This window comes from Rousettus aegyptiacus, unplaced genomic scaffold, assembly GCF_014176215.1.
Source record: "Rousettus aegyptiacus isolate mRouAeg1 unplaced genomic scaffold, mRouAeg1.p scaffold_m13_p_1, whole genome shotgun sequence".
Lineage (NCBI taxonomy): Eukaryota > Metazoa > Chordata > Mammalia > Chiroptera > Pteropodidae > Rousettus > Rousettus aegyptiacus.
In genome coordinates this window covers 96213444-96230292 of record NW_023416284.1, presented here as the reverse complement: position 1 = coordinate 96230292, position 16849 = coordinate 96213444, and the positions used below count along the sequence as shown (strand labels likewise).

At 42.3% G+C, this 16849-nt stretch overlaps 1 protein-coding gene across 6 annotated transcripts in view; it reads right to left on the bottom strand.

The window, feature by feature from the left end:
- Nucleotides 1-2746: 2746 nt before the first annotated feature.
- The window catches only part of DNAH8 (dynein axonemal heavy chain 8), a 304884-nt gene continuing 290781 nt past the window's right edge, over nt 2747-16849 (bottom strand). For 5 of the 6 annotated variants that reach the window (XM_036217561.1, XM_036217559.1, XM_036217555.1 and 2 more), the window contains 2 exons: nt 6365-6486; nt 2747-3430 (listed from right to left, as the gene is read on the bottom strand). In XM_036217561.1, the coding sequence (XP_036073454.1) occupies nt 3143-3430; nt 6365-6486 (410 nt within the window). In that variant the 3' untranslated portion in view covers nt 2747-3142. The remainder of the gene's footprint in view (nt 3431-6364; nt 6487-16849) is intronic. The other variant, XM_036217568.1, reaches the window with a different exon arrangement.

The window sequence follows — 16849 nt, the reverse complement described above, 5'->3', positions numbered from 1 at the left end:
TGGAACCATACATATGCACTCTCTTTTTGTCTGACTTCTTTCACTCAGCCTAATTATTTTGAATTCAGCCATGTCGTGATGTGTTTCAGTCATTTCATTTTATTGTTGAATAGTATTCTATAGAATGGGTGTATCATAGTTTGTTTACCTATTCACCCACTGACGGACATTTGGGTTGTTTCCAATCGTTGGGTGTTGTCTCCTTTTATTTCTCTTAGGTAAATATCTAGGACTAAAATGCCTAGGTCATTTGGTACCTGTATGTTTAACTTTTAAGAAACTGCCCACCTGTTTTCCAAAAAGGTTGTGCCATTTTACGTTGCCTCCAGCAGCGTATGAAAGTTCCAGTTGTTCTATATGGGAGAGTTTTCCTTGATAAGGGAACAGTGCGAGGATGAAAGTACGTGCGACATGCAGGGAACATTAAAAAGTCCTAACTGCAGAAGCAAATGAACAAGTTGAGTGACAGCGGCCACAAGGCAGAAATTTTATTTCAGGCTAGCTCATGAAAGCCCTTGGCATTTGGGATGTTCAGTCCAGCTGACAGAAACTCACTGACGGCTCTCGAGAAGGGGTCTGCGTGGTCTGGCCTCTGTCTCCGGATGTTCCGTGCAGTTTCCCATCTTTATACCATTCTTTCCCTAATGCTGTTCCCTTCCTCAGAATATATTATCTACTGTCTTGGTACCAGCTTGGTACCATCTATGGAAAGGCCAAGACCCAGCTGAAATGTTACCTTTTTTCACGTTCATCCCTTGCCCCTGGGTTTCTGCAACCATTCTTTTGTCGTCTACCCACGGCCCTGGGTCACGCTCACGTTACAGGTGAGGCCCTTTTTTGTCTCAGGTCTCTTGGACAGCAGAGTGGAGCTCGTTCATGCAACATCACCCACAAGACCAACCCCTTTTAGAAGATATCTCTTTAGATACTTCTCTTTGGGTCTTATTTTTATACAAAGACCAGACTGAAATAACATTTTAAATCTTGTTGTTCACTTTGCAGAGAACAAAATGAGGATGATATATGGATCGATTCAGTGGAGGAAAAGAAATTACTCTGCCTCTCCCCCACTTCACTTGGCTTAACCATCTTGTCCCCAGTTATTTGCTCTTTTACGCTCACCAGGTCTCCATCGCTCAAGGATGGCAAATTACGTAATTAGTGAAGAGCAACGATTTTCCTGAGAAAATGCTCATGTGTTTACAGATGTGCAACGGCTCAAAACATCTAAGGAAATCATTTAATGGGCCTAGTGAAAGAAAACAGAACTAGGCCCTGGCCATCTCTGCAAAACTTAAGGATGGCTGAGAAGAACCCACTGCAAAAAGACGACTGCTTTGAAGCACTTCTTGGGCGTCAGGTCCTCACTCCCAGGGCCCTCTGCACGTGTCTCCTCTGTGTTGACAGAGCAAAATAATCAGCTACAGTAAAAAATTCCCTGGAGGTCCTCAGTGGCTTTCAACAGCCTGATCTATACCTTTGCTAGATTCACATCTTTTCTACCTCTTTCTGAAATTTCCACAATATATTCAAGTTATTAGAGAATATTAAACCTAATTGTTATTCTTTGAAAATCTACCATGATATCCAGGGGTTGAGATTATGCAGCTTGCCTTCAATTGTTTTAGCAACTGGACGAGAATATGAATAAAATGTGCGTTTTGTTTTGGGACAAGCAGTTTGGTTTGCTATAATGTGTTTTACTTCCTCTGTGCCTACCCAGAGTGGCCGGGGGTGGGGGTGGGGGGGTCCAAATTCTAGCCTCAGTTCAGGAGGACGTTTCTTTCCAGAGAGTGCTATCTCTTCCTTTAGTGTACTTGTTGCCAAGGGAAATACCAAAACACTTGGGCCGAGGGCTAGGTTACCTTATTTTTCAAACTGCCCTGGAAAGCTCTGTGGCTTTTACATTGAATCAATATCAGGAGCAGACCAGAGACCACTGCTATGATTTGCATTTCCTATGATATTTTTCTACCGTTGGAAAGTGCACTAGACAGTGGTGGTCTATCCTCTGGGGTCTTCCCTGGGTACCTCACCTGGGCTACTGCTTGGCCATTGTATTTTGTTTATTATTGACATCTCTGATCAGGGTGACAGAAAGATGAGAGGGGAGCAGGACAACTTGAAACGCCTCCTTCCTTCAGAACAGACAAAGGGAATGAAGCTTGCGAATTTAGCTGGGGGCAGGCAATCGAATTCTAGATGGGAAGATCAGTAGAGACACTTCTTCTCTTTCTTGAAGCTGCATGAGCATTCGGTATAGGACTCCATCTGTTTTGTTAAATCGACAATTTCCTTTAGCAGGAAATAAAGGTTCAAACCGAGTTTCAGACTAGCCACAGAGCAAGAAATAGCTTCACTTTTTAAAGACTTTGCTCTTTAAGGCATTCAGCATGTAACCTAATTTCACTTGATGGAGTTTGTTTTTCCTTTTCCATTTGCTGCCTAGAAATGTGTGCTCCATTATCTCCTGCAGAGTTGAGTTTGGGAGGGGAGAACTGGAGACTCAGAGTTCTCTGGGCCTCAAAAACACTTAAAAGAATAAAATAAAATAATGTTAAATAAAATTAAAATGAATGATAAGAGCAGTCATCCAAGTGGATTCTCTGCCTCAAATACTTTACACCACACAGCTGTAGATCCTAGGGGTTCTGACTGGACCCCTCCAGTTTTCATTTCACGAGCATAGAGAGAAGACCAAACTCAAACGAACAAGCAAAGGGTTAACACATTTGCACAGACACGAACATGGGTAGATTTTATTGAAGGGAAAGGGTTTTCATTTGAAAGGAATGTTTGCATCTACTAGACTCCAACTAGATGCAACAGATGAATACTTTTAGATTTTTTGAAGTTTGAACCTTCCATATTGTTCTGACATGAAGATAAGAATTTAAAAAATAATTATAATGGAATATGATTGCCTAAAATAAAAACCATTGCTTTAGAACTGTCTTTTTTGAACACTGATATGAGGCCCAAAACACACACATACACATGCGCGCGATTATAGAATATTAACTTTTTAATTTAGAAAGAGTAATCAAGCAATTACGAGGGACAAAAGACACACATCTTTGAGTCTCTCAATGTCACTGGCCATTAACATGGCTCCTAGTGCCCCCAGCAAGTGGAAATGAATTTACTTGATGTCACACAAAAGGGCCACTCCTCTCAGGATCCAGTGATCTGGGGACAAGACTGTGCGCAAATACACCACGGTGATGAAGGTCAAGTCAGTTCGCCGCGGCTTCTTGTAAATAGGACACACGTACAGCTTGGGGTCCTTGGGCGCGGTGGAATTAATGGCGAAGATGTGCAGCACAGGCAGCTGCGTGAAGAGCACCTTGGGGGTGGATTCTGTGAGCTTCCCATTCCGTCTGTCCCAGGCTGCGCCGTCCATGTAGAGCCCATAAATATATACGCCTTCCTAGAACAGCCAAGCAGAAGGTAATATGATTTTTTTAAAAAATTAGGTGCTGTGAGATGGGCATCCATTACTGTAATAAAGGTTGTCAGTTTGGAAAGAAAATATACACCAGTCTTAAGATGCCACAAAAGACAAAAACACTGCTGGGCGCACTGCATTAGTGAAATAGTGAGCCCAGTTCTCCCCTGTGGCCTATCTTGAGGTGATGAGCGCTGAAGAAATGTTCCTATTATTGATTATTTGAGTGTGGGGGTGGCCTGCCTGGGACAACAGATTTGCCCGCAGTGCCAAATCACCTCTGCGTGAAGCTAAAAGTCTCCCAAGAGGCCTGGTCTGAGTTCATGCAGGGCGGGAGCATGGAACAGGGTTTGGAGCGGGGTGCCACGTGGTATGTCCGCCTGCGCTGGCCAAGCCAACCTATGACTCTATCCTCATCTCTGTCATAGGATGAAGTGAGGTGTGTGCTTCCAGGCCTGGTGAGCAAGAGAGTCAGACTCGCCCCGCCCCTGCCCCAGAAGCTGGACATGGTAGATTGAGAGTGAATATGATGGGCAGGAAGGGGAGAGTTGTTTTAGCATTGACTGACCATTGCCCCATGTCTCTCTCTCTCACACACAATAAAACCTGCCCCTGAGGTCTTCAGCATTATATCAGGAGATGACACACACACACACACACACACACACACAAATTTAAAAAGGCATGAATGTAACACCAGCACACACTCATTAGAGGGGTTTTCTGGTGAAAAGCACTGGGGCTGAGGGTAGTGCCTTCTGAGGTGAAAGCCCACTATGGGCTGTAGTGTCCTGGGTCTCTGCGGTGGGCCGCATTTGGAAAGATAGAGGAGAGAGGGTGGATATCCCAGGTAGGAGCAGCACTCCAAGTAAGCCAGGTTGGTGGGAAAGCCCACCCTGAATTTTATTCAGCAGAGGGCGAAAAAAATGGTGAAAAATAAGTTAGGGCTTGAGCAGGGAAGTCTAGATGCGAAGCTGAAGAGTTTGAACTTGATCTTGCAGGCAGAGGGGAGCCACGAACATACATTCAGTAAGACAAGAAAGGCTACAGGGAACCATGGGAGAGATTATAATAATCACATAAACTTATAAAATATATTTATGTAGAAGGTGGTGACCATTTTTTCATTTCCAGTAAGGACTGATAGATTAGGGGAAGCAAATGTAGATTATAATAAAAGAGAAGATTAGTTGCAAAGTGTTTTCTAACAGGTTGAGGACTGTATGTTTTGAACCAAAAACTGAGGTACATGATACGATAATAAAACCACAGGCAATCCCAGAAAATCAGGAAATATGAGCACCGTCATTAGTTACTGGATGACAGTTACTACATGAACAATACAACCACTTAGGTACCATCTGAGAGTAAACTACATCCCTTCTAGACTCCTGTCCTCAGAATTTTATAAAGTCATAGTTAGAAGGTATAGTGAATTGAATACTGTCACCCTAAAATTCATATCCTCCTTGAACCTCAGAACATGACTCTTTGGAAACAGGGTCATTGCAGAGGTAATTAGTTGAGGTCGTACTGGAATAGGCTAGGACCAAATTCCAATCTGGCCACTGTTCTTCCAAGAAGAGGAGAGGACACACAGGGAAACGCACAGGGAGAATGGCACTTGACAATGGAAGCAGAGATTGGAGTGATGCACCTACAAGTCAGAAAATGCCAAGGACTCCTGGCAACAGCCAGAAGCTGGGAGAGGGGCAGGGGACAGATTCTCCCTCAGAGCCCCCAGGAGGAGCCAACTCTGCCAATACCTCCATTTCGGCCTTCTGGCCTCCTGAACAGCAAGAGAACACACTACTGTTTTAAGAATAAACTATTGTGGTACTTTGTTACAACAGCCTCAGGAAAGTAACACAGATCATGGCACCCAGAAATGGGGTGTTGCTGTAACAGATACCAAAAATGTAGAAGTGACTTTGGAATTGCATAATGGGAAGAAGCTGGAAGAATCTCGAGGTACGTGATTTTTAGAAAGCCTAGATTATTGGTGGAAATACAGAGATTGATTCTGGCGAGATCTCAGACTGAAGTAAGGACCATGCTACTGGGAACTGGAGGAAAGGTGATCCTTGTTATAAAGTGGTGGAAAGGGCCAGAACTCGGCAATCATGTGGTTCATTCCCTTACTTGACAATTGAGGGAATGGAAGTCCAAGAAATGGAAGGAAGGACTAAGATTTCCTGAGCGTGGATGTGGGTTCCGGCACCAAGCTTAAATGATCCCATTTAATTCTCGCAACCACCTTCAATATAAGGAATATAGTCAGTAATATGGTAATAACTATATATAGTGTCCGATGGATACTAGCTTCATCAGGGTGATCACTTTGTAAATTATATAAATGTCTAATCACTACACTTGAAACTAATATATTGTATGCCAACTGTAACAAAAAAAAATTTTTTTAAATTATTTTTTAAAAGGTTAAAGAATTTGCTCGAGTTCATAAAGCAGGTAAGTGTCCAAACAGTGGCTCCCACTGGTGTCTGTCTGCTCATCTTGAGCAACCCCCCTTCTCCATCGCGGCCAGCATCCTGCAGCTATCAAGACACGCAGCTAGAAGTGGTCCCAGCACTCAGGACTGCTACTCCTGTTAGTCTCTACTAGTCTGCTCAATGCTCATCCATTCTGTGAGGAGCCCACAGCAGGAGCTGGAGATGTGTGGAAAACCCTTTTTAGCAAACACGAGTGTAATTTGTTATTATAAAGAAAAGCAGACTGGGGAATTCCTAGCGCTTGTCATTAATTCCCACTCCAATGAATGGAGGAAGCTCTGACTCTGAAACCACGGCTGCAAAGCCCGTGGGCTGAACTGAGGCACTCACAGGTCAGCTTGAAGGAGAACTTGAACTTTCAGCCCCAGCTTCCACACTGTCCCTACCATTGCCCAGTGGTGCCTACCGCAGGAGGTGACGTGATCTCCTCCTTGGTCTGCCGCAGAACTTCATTGTGGATGGTCACCGAGTCCAGGGCCCAGCCTTTGTGGGCGCGGGTCACTTCTTGCCTCATTGCAGTGAGGAAGCCTTAAAAAAAAAAAAAAGAAATTATTTTGATGTCTTGGTGCAGCCCACTTTAGAAATAAGAAGGGATCGGTGCTAATTCTTTTTTGCTTATCAACCTCCAAAGGCATGCCCAGCTGAAAAGAGTTGAGATCAAACCCCAGGGGGGACATTTCTTTCAGTGTTTTGTTTCTATGGGGACCCACGATGAGCTAAATATTTCTCATCAGCTGACAGCAGCAAAGCAGCACCCTCTCTGCCTCAGACAGAGCCTCTGTTTGAAATTCTCCTAGGATTTCAACCACTCAAGTCCTATAAGGGTTGTAATCCAGTCTAAGCTCATAGCCTCTATGTGAAGATACAATATCTAGGAATGAGACTGGAATGGTAAAATATTCTGAGAACAGTATTGCAATTAAAAATGGAATCAAACCGTTATCAAGCTTCTATTTGCTATAATGGAACAATTTCATTTAGTCTAAGGAAATAAGGCATGATGCCAAAATAGAAAACCCAACTTTCAATTTGATCAAACAAAGCAATCAAACCGGAAAGGAAAGCTACACGGTTTAATATGCATAATATAGTTATTTTAAGACAATACATGGTTCTGCATATCGTGGCCTTTCTTTAAACTTAATATTTGCAAATCATGCCATTAAATTCAATAATTTTTCTTGGAGAGTAGCATTTGATCTTAGAAACTATACCCTAAACTTCAAAATGGACTTCAACTTCAAAATCTTAGGAAAATTTATCTGTGACTTAAACATTACATTTAGGCCTCCACGTTAATACTGAACGTCATGCCATGTCAAGTTGCAAGGTGTAACTATGGGTGCCGAGTTAGTACCCTTTGGAATTGGAAAGAAAGAATAGGCCCCTAGCATGGCTTAGGGAGAAGGTCAAGTTTTCCCATTGCCAAGACCCTCCTGGTCATTAGACACTTGGGCATTCATCCATCCATTCATTCATCTGTTAAATCTCTTAGGAGTTGCCACCATGTGCCAGACACTACTCAAGGTAAGACGACCACAAAGAGGAAGAGGCCATCTGTGCACCCAGCATTCAAGGAGCTCAGTCTAGAGGGAATGTGGAGGGAGGCAGGAAGTATAAAACATAATGTCAACATAAAGAAAGATGTCAACAAAGTGAACTACTCAAGAATTGAGAAAATGAAATTGAAGGTGATGTTTGGAAGATATGTAGGAGCTTTCCAGATGGGACAGTTTCTGTTGGAGGCGCAGTGAGTGCGAAGGCATGGAGGTCTAGGCTAAAGGTGAGGCAGTAATGGCAGATGAATTTAGAACAAAGAGAGATGGGATTTTTCAGGGTCAGAATTTGGACTTGACTTTGTGGATGGTGGGAAGCCACTGAATATTTGAAGTAGGCAAATGATTCGGTTCTATTTGCATATTATAACGTTTACCACAGAGCTCACCAAAACAGGATTTCGGTGCTAAAGGAGAGTCCTTAAATTAATCCACATGAGAAATTGGACAATCGACCAGAGCAGATGATTAAAGGATTTTATAGGTGATTCTTATAAAGCTATAGTTTCTTAAAACCAAGAGTGCCTAGTAGGGAAAGGATGATTTTGTGGTATAAAAATTTAACTATAGGAAACATGGTAGAAGTTTGCCTGTCAGCAGTTGCTGGTCAGTACCCATCCTTACTCTATGTGTGGGGTCTCTCAAGATGATTTGATCAGCGTGTGATCATGTGGACTTCCATTTTAAATACTGGAGACCCCATACTTTATTAGTAAAATAAACATTTAGTGTGTTTGCCAGTAAATGGTATACATGACCACAACAATAAAATGTAATTCTCCCTTCTATGTTACTTTATGAAAATGTCATTTTCGTCATTCAACATTAAGCATGCATCCACATGGGGTATTAGACACTGCATATCCAAGTAGAGTACTTGGTATTAAATTGACCCTATTTTATGATATTTTAAAATTTACCACCAATCTATGAGTCTACAATGTCATAATGCACAGGACATGAATTCTGGTCTTAACCGTCCATCTGCACAAGTTAAATAATTAAAATTTCTATAACATTTTAAATTCCAACTAAATTCCAAATTTAACCTCACTCCATGTGGCACTCAGGACAATGCCATAGGTGCCAGGTGAAGAATGAACAGGATTCTTTTTTATGTAACATACTTGTAACAAAGACTTCAGTCATTGTCAGAGAGCTCTGAAAATCTCTAGTGCAATTAAGGAGAGGCCCTCTCCTATCTTCTCTCTCCTCGGGAATACATGTGAGGTTATCTAGCCGACTTCAACAATAAGCCCCCTAATGTTTAGGAAGCACTTTTAGTGTGCCAGTAGATGGAATCTAGAATACACAGTACCTTGAACTAATAAGAAAGGAAAATGTTAAATAAATGTATTCAAGGCCTGAGAATGGAGGAGAGGGAACTGTCCCATGGGTGATTGATTCCCACTCAGAAACATGAAGAAGATACATTTTTTTTTTTCAAGTTTTGAAAGTTTTGATTTGGCTTTTTGATCAAAAGCGGATCCCCTGAATTGTTCATTATTGAATTTAAAAAATGAATGACCATCTTTCCCGTGGACTTGTAGCAAGTCTAGTGGAATCAAAATCTGTGTTTTCTGAAGTCTATATAATATAGACTATTGATGTTTTTTTAATAAAAGCTTGAAAAGCAGTACATTTTGTCTTGACACCAATTTAGTTTTAGTAATTCTTAAACCAAATTTCAATCATCAGTGAGGGAAAAGTGATTCATACATTCATATGTCTGACTCTGAAGTAAGAAATAAAAAGTTGGGGGAAGTCTTCAATAATAATACCCTGTTCTTCCCAAGAGTTAACCGCCCACGTAAAAATGAGTGATTTGACTATTGAAACAACTGAGTTACATATAGTCTAAGTGAGATGCTTTAAAAAAGTTTTCCCTTCGAGCTCATATAGCATAATGATTTTTTAAAACACTTGTCAAGCTTGTTCTTTAAAAAAAAATTCATCTTTAAGCTAAGAGTATACTTTGGAAACTCAGGTCTAAAGTAACACTTGTTATGTCTTAATTCCTATAATAGCAGTAACCCAGCATTTCAGCAAACTACTCACACAGTCAGCTGGCATAAAGAAAGCTGTAGAGTGTTTCAAGTATCATTTCAAACAAGGTCTTTGAGAAAACGAAAGAAATAACTAATCAGGAAAATTGTTCTTGATTATATAAGGAATTGATTGGTGCTCTGTAATGATGGTTCTATAGGCAACACCTTTGTTTTCCTTTAATAAATGAACCAATCCTTATGTAATGTGTCTTAGGTTGTGCAGTATTTCCTGTCTTATCAGTTAGTAAGCCTCCCAGTAGCATCTTTGAAAATGAAGAGAAATGATGTCCCCGCTCCAAGTTTATGACAGGCAGTCTTTCTCTCAAATGAGAAGCAAATAGAGTTCATTGCAAGTTAAACAAAAGGTCAGAAATCATTAAACAAAGATGGGGTTGATCCACCCAGTTGAATAAAAATGCACTGGGCACCTTTCCTGATGCTTTACTAGATGCTGTAAGGCAGGGATCTCGAAATCGATTAAACATTAAAAACACCTGGGCAGACTTTAAGACTCCTGATTCCCAGGCCACAGTCCAGATCAATACAACCACAATCTCTAGAGGTGGGACCCAGGCACTGTTTCAAGGCAGAATTGTTTCAAACTTTAATCTTTATAGCTATCACCTGGGGATGGAGCTCTTATTACAACACGGGTTCTGATTCGGTAGATGAGTCACGGGTGAGGCCTGAGATTCTGCGTTTTTATCAAACTCCCAGGTGATGCTGCTGCTGCTGCTGCTAATTGGGCAGCAGAGTCTAATGCCAAGGTTCTGCACACATTACAATGCCCAAGGGAGGTTTTAAGAAAATTAACTGTACAGACTCCAGAGCCCTCCTTCCCAGAGGTTCTGATGTCATTGGTGTGGGGCCCCAGGCATTATCGGCATGTATTTAAAGCTCCCGGGTGATTCTTCTGTGCAGGTAGAGCTGAGAACTATGCTCTGTGAAAAGACAAGCCATTGACGAGTCACTGACCCACATTTGTTTTAAGAACAAATTTGATAATTGGGAAGAAAAATGCCTCATGATACCAGAAAAAAATTAGGAAGGCTGTCAGTGGTACTAGCTGACTCTTTCCAGGGTCCCCTGAGATGCACGTGTTCTCTGAAGTGTCATTAATCCAGGACACAGTTGGCTCCAGCAAAACTAGAGTTTAAATGGGAGGGCTAAGGCTAATTCTCTTGGCCAGGGTGGGATCAGCTGAGCCCACTGTGTCTCACACGCCAAACCGTAGTTTCCCACACTGCTGTCTTCTCTGCGTGCCACTTTATGCTTCCTTCCTCTCGACCCAACCTCGCACTTCTCCCCTCCCTCCCAAACCTTTCTACTGTGTCCCATGGAGTGGTTCTGTAGCGAACAAGCTCTTCAGTATTTTCTACCTCTTCACAGAACCTCTCTCCCTCTTCTCGCTTTAGAGCCTGGCTCAACTCTGAAGACACTGTCCTTCCCTACTGCTCCTCCACCCTTTATGAGAATGTCCAATGCTTTGACAACATGCGCTACCCCTCACTGTCCCTGCCAAATGCCCATCTGCATCTATGCACAGAGCAGGTTGTCATCATCAGGGTTTCTTCGGTATCCCACCCAGCATCTTGACCTATCAGTTCCCTGACCTCATCATTTCTAAAGACCTAATCCTACCCCTTTCCTTCACTTCCTCTCCTATTTAGCTCAGGCCCATTCTTTCTATTACTTGCCCAGAAAAACCCCAACCCTAAATGACACCTATACCAGGCTGCTGAACAATCCTGAGACAAACACACAGCTGCCACCATGGTCAACCATCACCAGCCTCAGTGGATTCTCAAAACACCCAGCAAGTTTCCCATCCTTCTCATAAACTCGCTTTCTCAAACTTTTGCCACTCTCCTTAAATCTCTCTTCCAACATTTCTTGCTCCTGAGATCACTTCACCTCTTTCTTCAGAGATGAAATAAAAAGCATTAGGTGAGAATTCTCTCATTTTCTTACCACTAAATGTACAAACTCTCTTGCATCCATACTAATTCCTTCCTCATTATTCTTGTTACAGTGGGTGAGGGGTCCGTCCACCTGCCTGGAACACATCTCTTCACTCGGGAGTCATTCTCCTCCTGACTCTTCTATCCTTCTCCGGTATATTTGCATTCTCTCTGTCTCTCTCTCTCTCTTTCTCTCTCTCTCTTCTCTCCCCCTCCAACCCCTCTCTTCTGTCTCCTTCCCCTTTCTTACCAGTATTTGAATGGACTCAGGCTCCTCCTGTCATCAAAAAATTTTTTTTCTTCTTACAACTAATCCTCCAATTTACTTCTCTTCTTTCAAGCCAAATTCCTTGGGAGAATTATCCATGTTGTCCATACTCATACTCTGTCTCCCTCCATTTCCTGGTCTCTCATTCACTCACCCTGAAACCTGACCCTTCTACTTCCCCACCCACTCCCCTGAGACTTCTCTTGCTAACAGTCTCTTGCTTAAGCCATCTGACCATTTTTGGCCCTATCTTACCTGACCTCTAGACACATCTGTCATTATTTCCTACTCTCCCCTCTTGTCTTCTTCCATGACACTATACTCCTCTGGTTTCCTTATTCCAAGCTGTTTGGGCATGAGGGGACCATTCACAAGAGTTCAGTGATCTGGACAATGGTGATACATAAGCAAATCGAGCAAAATCCTGATGAGGCTATTTCGGGAGTAAGATGACCAGAGGACAGCACTGGTGAAGCCCACAGGAAGATGGGATAGTCCACACTGCCACATGGAAGTAAAGAATCAGAATGTTACAATGGGACTTTAGATGAGTCAGTCACAGGCAGAGATGACTAGCTGCATCTACGAGAATGGCTGAGGTTATCGATGAAGGGCCAGGGCCAATGGCAGAACTTGACTAAGAAGAGCCCACAAAGGGATGAGAAGCAGCCCTCTGTGAGGTGGGAGGAGAATGGGCATTAGCCAAGTTATGAGAGAGCTTCCAAAATCAGCACCCTAGTATTGTCAAGGGAAATGAAGTTGGCAGGAAGGTCACCAGACTCAGTGGCCTTGGAGTGAGCGTTTACCGTATAATGATGGAGGCTGGCCAGATGACAAGGAACTAGGTCGTTGGTGAGGAAGGTAACCGTGTGCAGAGACTAGAATCGCGAAGGATGTGCCTGTGATTAAAGCCAAGGCATCAGGTCCCTGCACACACAGAGGCAAGGACGGTGGGTTGTCATTCACTCTGGAGAATTTTCTGAGATGTCCACAATGTCCTATTGTTCTGTGAGTTGGGGACAGGCAGGTGAATGCTTTCACTCAGATTAAGGTGCACTCACTTGGATCCCCTCAGACCTTGGGGGAGGCTCTGGTTTGGCCAAAGGTAGCTGCGGGGCATGCTTAGAACTGTGATCCCCCAGCCCCTTCAATCTTTAAACTCTGTTAACCTGTTGGTGACCTCTTCCACTCAACCAACCTCAGGCTTTTATAACTATCTTCAAGACAAGCATTCAGGAATTGCTGCTAGCTGACGACATTGCCCTGAAAAAAACACGCAGCCGAGACGTTGTAGATGATTTTTACAGTGACAAAAGATAACAAGACAAAAATTACCCATCTTCTTGCTTCAGCAAAATGCTATGTTATTGAAAATCATGCATGATATGTATTAGTGAATAATAAGTTGTCACTGATATCTGCCACAACAGATTGGTGTGGCCTGTCAAACACTGAGAAGAAAAATAAAAACAAAACAGAAAAACTAGTGCAGTTCGGCATCCAAATGGCAGCAAGCTCCAGGCTGAGTTAAACATTTAGAAAGTAATGACACCTCGTGGTCAGTCTAATCTAGAGGTGTGAGACCTGACGAGCACGTTCAACCTCCACTTCTATTTCATTAACAGCACTGCGAGTCATACGTAACGGCAAATGGCAGAGCATGGCTATCAATTAAGACGTTCTGAAAGGCCGTCAATACCCTGGCTTGAAGTCAGACTTTTTACAACTCATAGTCTTTGGGATTAAACACTTCCACACACAGATACAGATACACACACACACACACACACACAAAATTATGTAAATCACATTTATATGAGGCTCTGAAAATGCATATCTGCAAGAAAAAGAGTCTAAAGAAATCCTTTGAGAACCCAAGAAACACAGTCTTAAACAATATGTGAACATGTACCAATGACTGCTGAGAAAATTGGATGGAGCACACAGGTTCTCTTGGGCCTGAGTAACCACTAGGAGGCAAATCCATGGTCTTTGCCAAGAGCAGCTCCATTGAACAAATATTATGGGGTCATGAGTCCAGAGAGCTTGACCATTTTAATAATCAAATCTAACTGCCACACGGTTGAGCTCATCAATTGCTTCAGTCGAAATTGTGAAGGGGCTGAAAATACCAGATTAGTTCCGTTATGGCTGAGTCAGTCTCTTCAAATATAAATGACAAAACATCAGACCACCACAATGCAACCAAGCAGCACTGCAAACAGCATGAGCTCAGACATGGAGCAAACAAGGCCTGACACTTGTCCATGCAGCAGCATGGCCCTCGAAGTCACTTAGCTCTGAGGAGCAACCAGCAGAGGCATGACAGGAGACACACATCAGACAGTATCAGAGGAACATTACACTCTAAGAACACTAAATAAATGGCTTTCTTTCTAGAACATTTCAAATATTTATAGTCTCGGTGCTTCTGACTATTCATTTTCGTGACACAACTGTGGCCTCCTTGCAAATCACATTCACTATGTTGTACTTAAATATGTGCTTTTTAAAATAGAAGAAACATTATTATTGTTTTGAGCTAAAGGAAGAAATCATTTCTTCAAAGGGGAGTAGGTTAGAAGACAAAACCAGAAGATACGTTCATGTTGAGAAATCAGTTATTGAATGACAGTTGCCAGAGAGGCTCCCAAGTTGAAAGGATTTTATCTGCTTGTACACTGCTCACGACCATGCAGGGAGTGGCTGTAATCCTTACGTTTTCTAGATTTGGCCGGGTGATATGGAATGGAAAGTCGTTTGTCTCTGATGTCAAGAGAAGGAAAAGGAAGCACAGAAGTGATTAGTATGCAGGGAAAGTGGACTCCTCTCTTCTATGCTAAAAAGAAAACAATCATAGATTAAGGTAAGTATCTATGTGCTTGTGTGTAAAGGATGGAATGCTTGGATAAGTCCGGGGGCTTTCTAAGACATGGAGCACCATGAGGTGAGGAAACAAACTTTAACTTGAAATTAGAAATGAAGAAAAGAGAAAGGATTAGAATTATTAACAAGTATAGACAGGTTAAAAAAAAAAAACTGAAGTGGACACCTTCATTTGTATTTAGGTATTGTTCTGGGTGGTAACACTTCTTAATGGTAACAATTAAAGGTTAGTTCATACTAATATTTTGCTATTTTAAGTCACATTTTTAATGAAAGAAAATCACAGAAAGAGATTATACGATTTAGTTGTGTCTATAGAAAGCCAGGGACGAACAAATCCCACTCTCTTGGTTTCTGAATATTGAAAATACACTTAACAACCTCACAGTTTTTAAAATCACTGGTCCTTGCCCCTCTCCCAAACTCCAAGTCTTCGAACACACCTCCCCGCCTGGACATCCCACCAACACCAGCTGACAAATGCACTGTTCCTGCCTTTCCTCCCAAACGGTCTTTCTTGCACTGCCCCTTGTCTTGTACAATGACTTCGGCCCCAGCCATTGCCACTCCCTGCTCTCTCAAAGATTCTCCCATGTAATCATTTCACCAAACCTGTCCCCTCTTCTGCACCTGGTTAAGGTCCCAGGCTCTCTCCTGTGGACTTGGTAAGAATCTCATTGTCCTGGGTCCATGTTCCAGTCTACCCTCTACTTTCTCCAGGGACGATCTTCTAATTGTTGGTGACTTCCTGTTGCCTTTATCATGCAGCCCAAACTCCCCTGGAAGACTTCATCCTCCAGCCTCACTCCCCATCACCCCTGCTCCTGCTTCCTGACCTCTGGCCACCCTGACTCCTTTCTCTGTCTTTGCTCAGGCCTTGTCTTTGTTCAGACCACTGCCTAGAATGGCCTTTACTTGCATACCTGCCTCTGCACCCCTACTCACTGTTTCTCATAGGAAGCTCTTCTGAAGCACTGCCTTGGCAGAATTCAGCTCTGTGTCTACTGCACTAGTGTGGCACTTAGTTCTTGCACAGTGGTGGAGGCAGGGAGACATTTATCACATTACATTATAGTTGCTGATGCGTCTGTCTCGCCAATCAGATTACAGCCTCCTTCAGGGTAGGAATCAGGTCTCAAATCTCTCTCTACTGACACTCTGAGGCAGAGGGGTTGGCAAATGGAGGGTGGTTAAACAATCCTAATTAAGTTGAGTGCTATTTCTGCAGGCTCCCAAGCCAGGAATTACCTGGTGACAACCTACTGAAATTGAGAGCTGGTAAGGAGGAAAGAGACTCATAAGTAGACACACAAAATCTGAAAACCATAATGAAAACCTTTACTCCTCAAATTCAATAGAAATTCTGGGAGAAAAATAGGTAAGTGAAACTTGGGAGCTGTCCTTCACAAACCTAAGGTCTATTGACATAATAATATTTTACATATAATTTGGTAGGTTCATAAAAACCACATGCTTCGTGTTTTAAATTTAGAAAATGTTAAGGCACTTGAAAATGCATGGAGTGGATGAATACATGTACACAGAAGACAATTAAAACTGTATGCTTTTAATGTATACTATTTACTGAAATATTATTCCTACAAAGAAAAGCGTAAAAATCATAAGTATACAACTCAACGCATTTTCACCAAGGGAATACAGCCATGTAACCAATATCCAGATCAAGAAACAGAACATTTCCAGACCCCCAACAGCCCCCTCGTGCCCTTTTGCAATCACTACCCTCCCCCTCAAAGGTAACCACGATCTTGCCTTTTAGCATCACAGATCTGTTGTGCCTGTTTTTTCTTTGAATAAATGGAATCATAGCGTAGACATATATGATACATACATTACAATGTATAAGTATACATATATTACAATGTGTTCTGATTCTGTCTTCACTTAGCATTATTTTGTGAGGTTCAGCCAGACTGTGGTGAGTAGCAATGACACATCCTAAATCTGCAAGTGTGAATGCTTCTTAAATTGTATTACTAGTGGAGCTATGTGGTACTGAACTATAAGGAATCCACCATCTCTTCGTTCTGACCAGGGATTACATGAAATAAAACTATCTATATTGCAGTAAGATAAAAAGTGTCATGTTTCTAAACTTTATGAACTCTACGACATACAGTCAGTAACTTATTCAGTAAATATTTCTAGGAT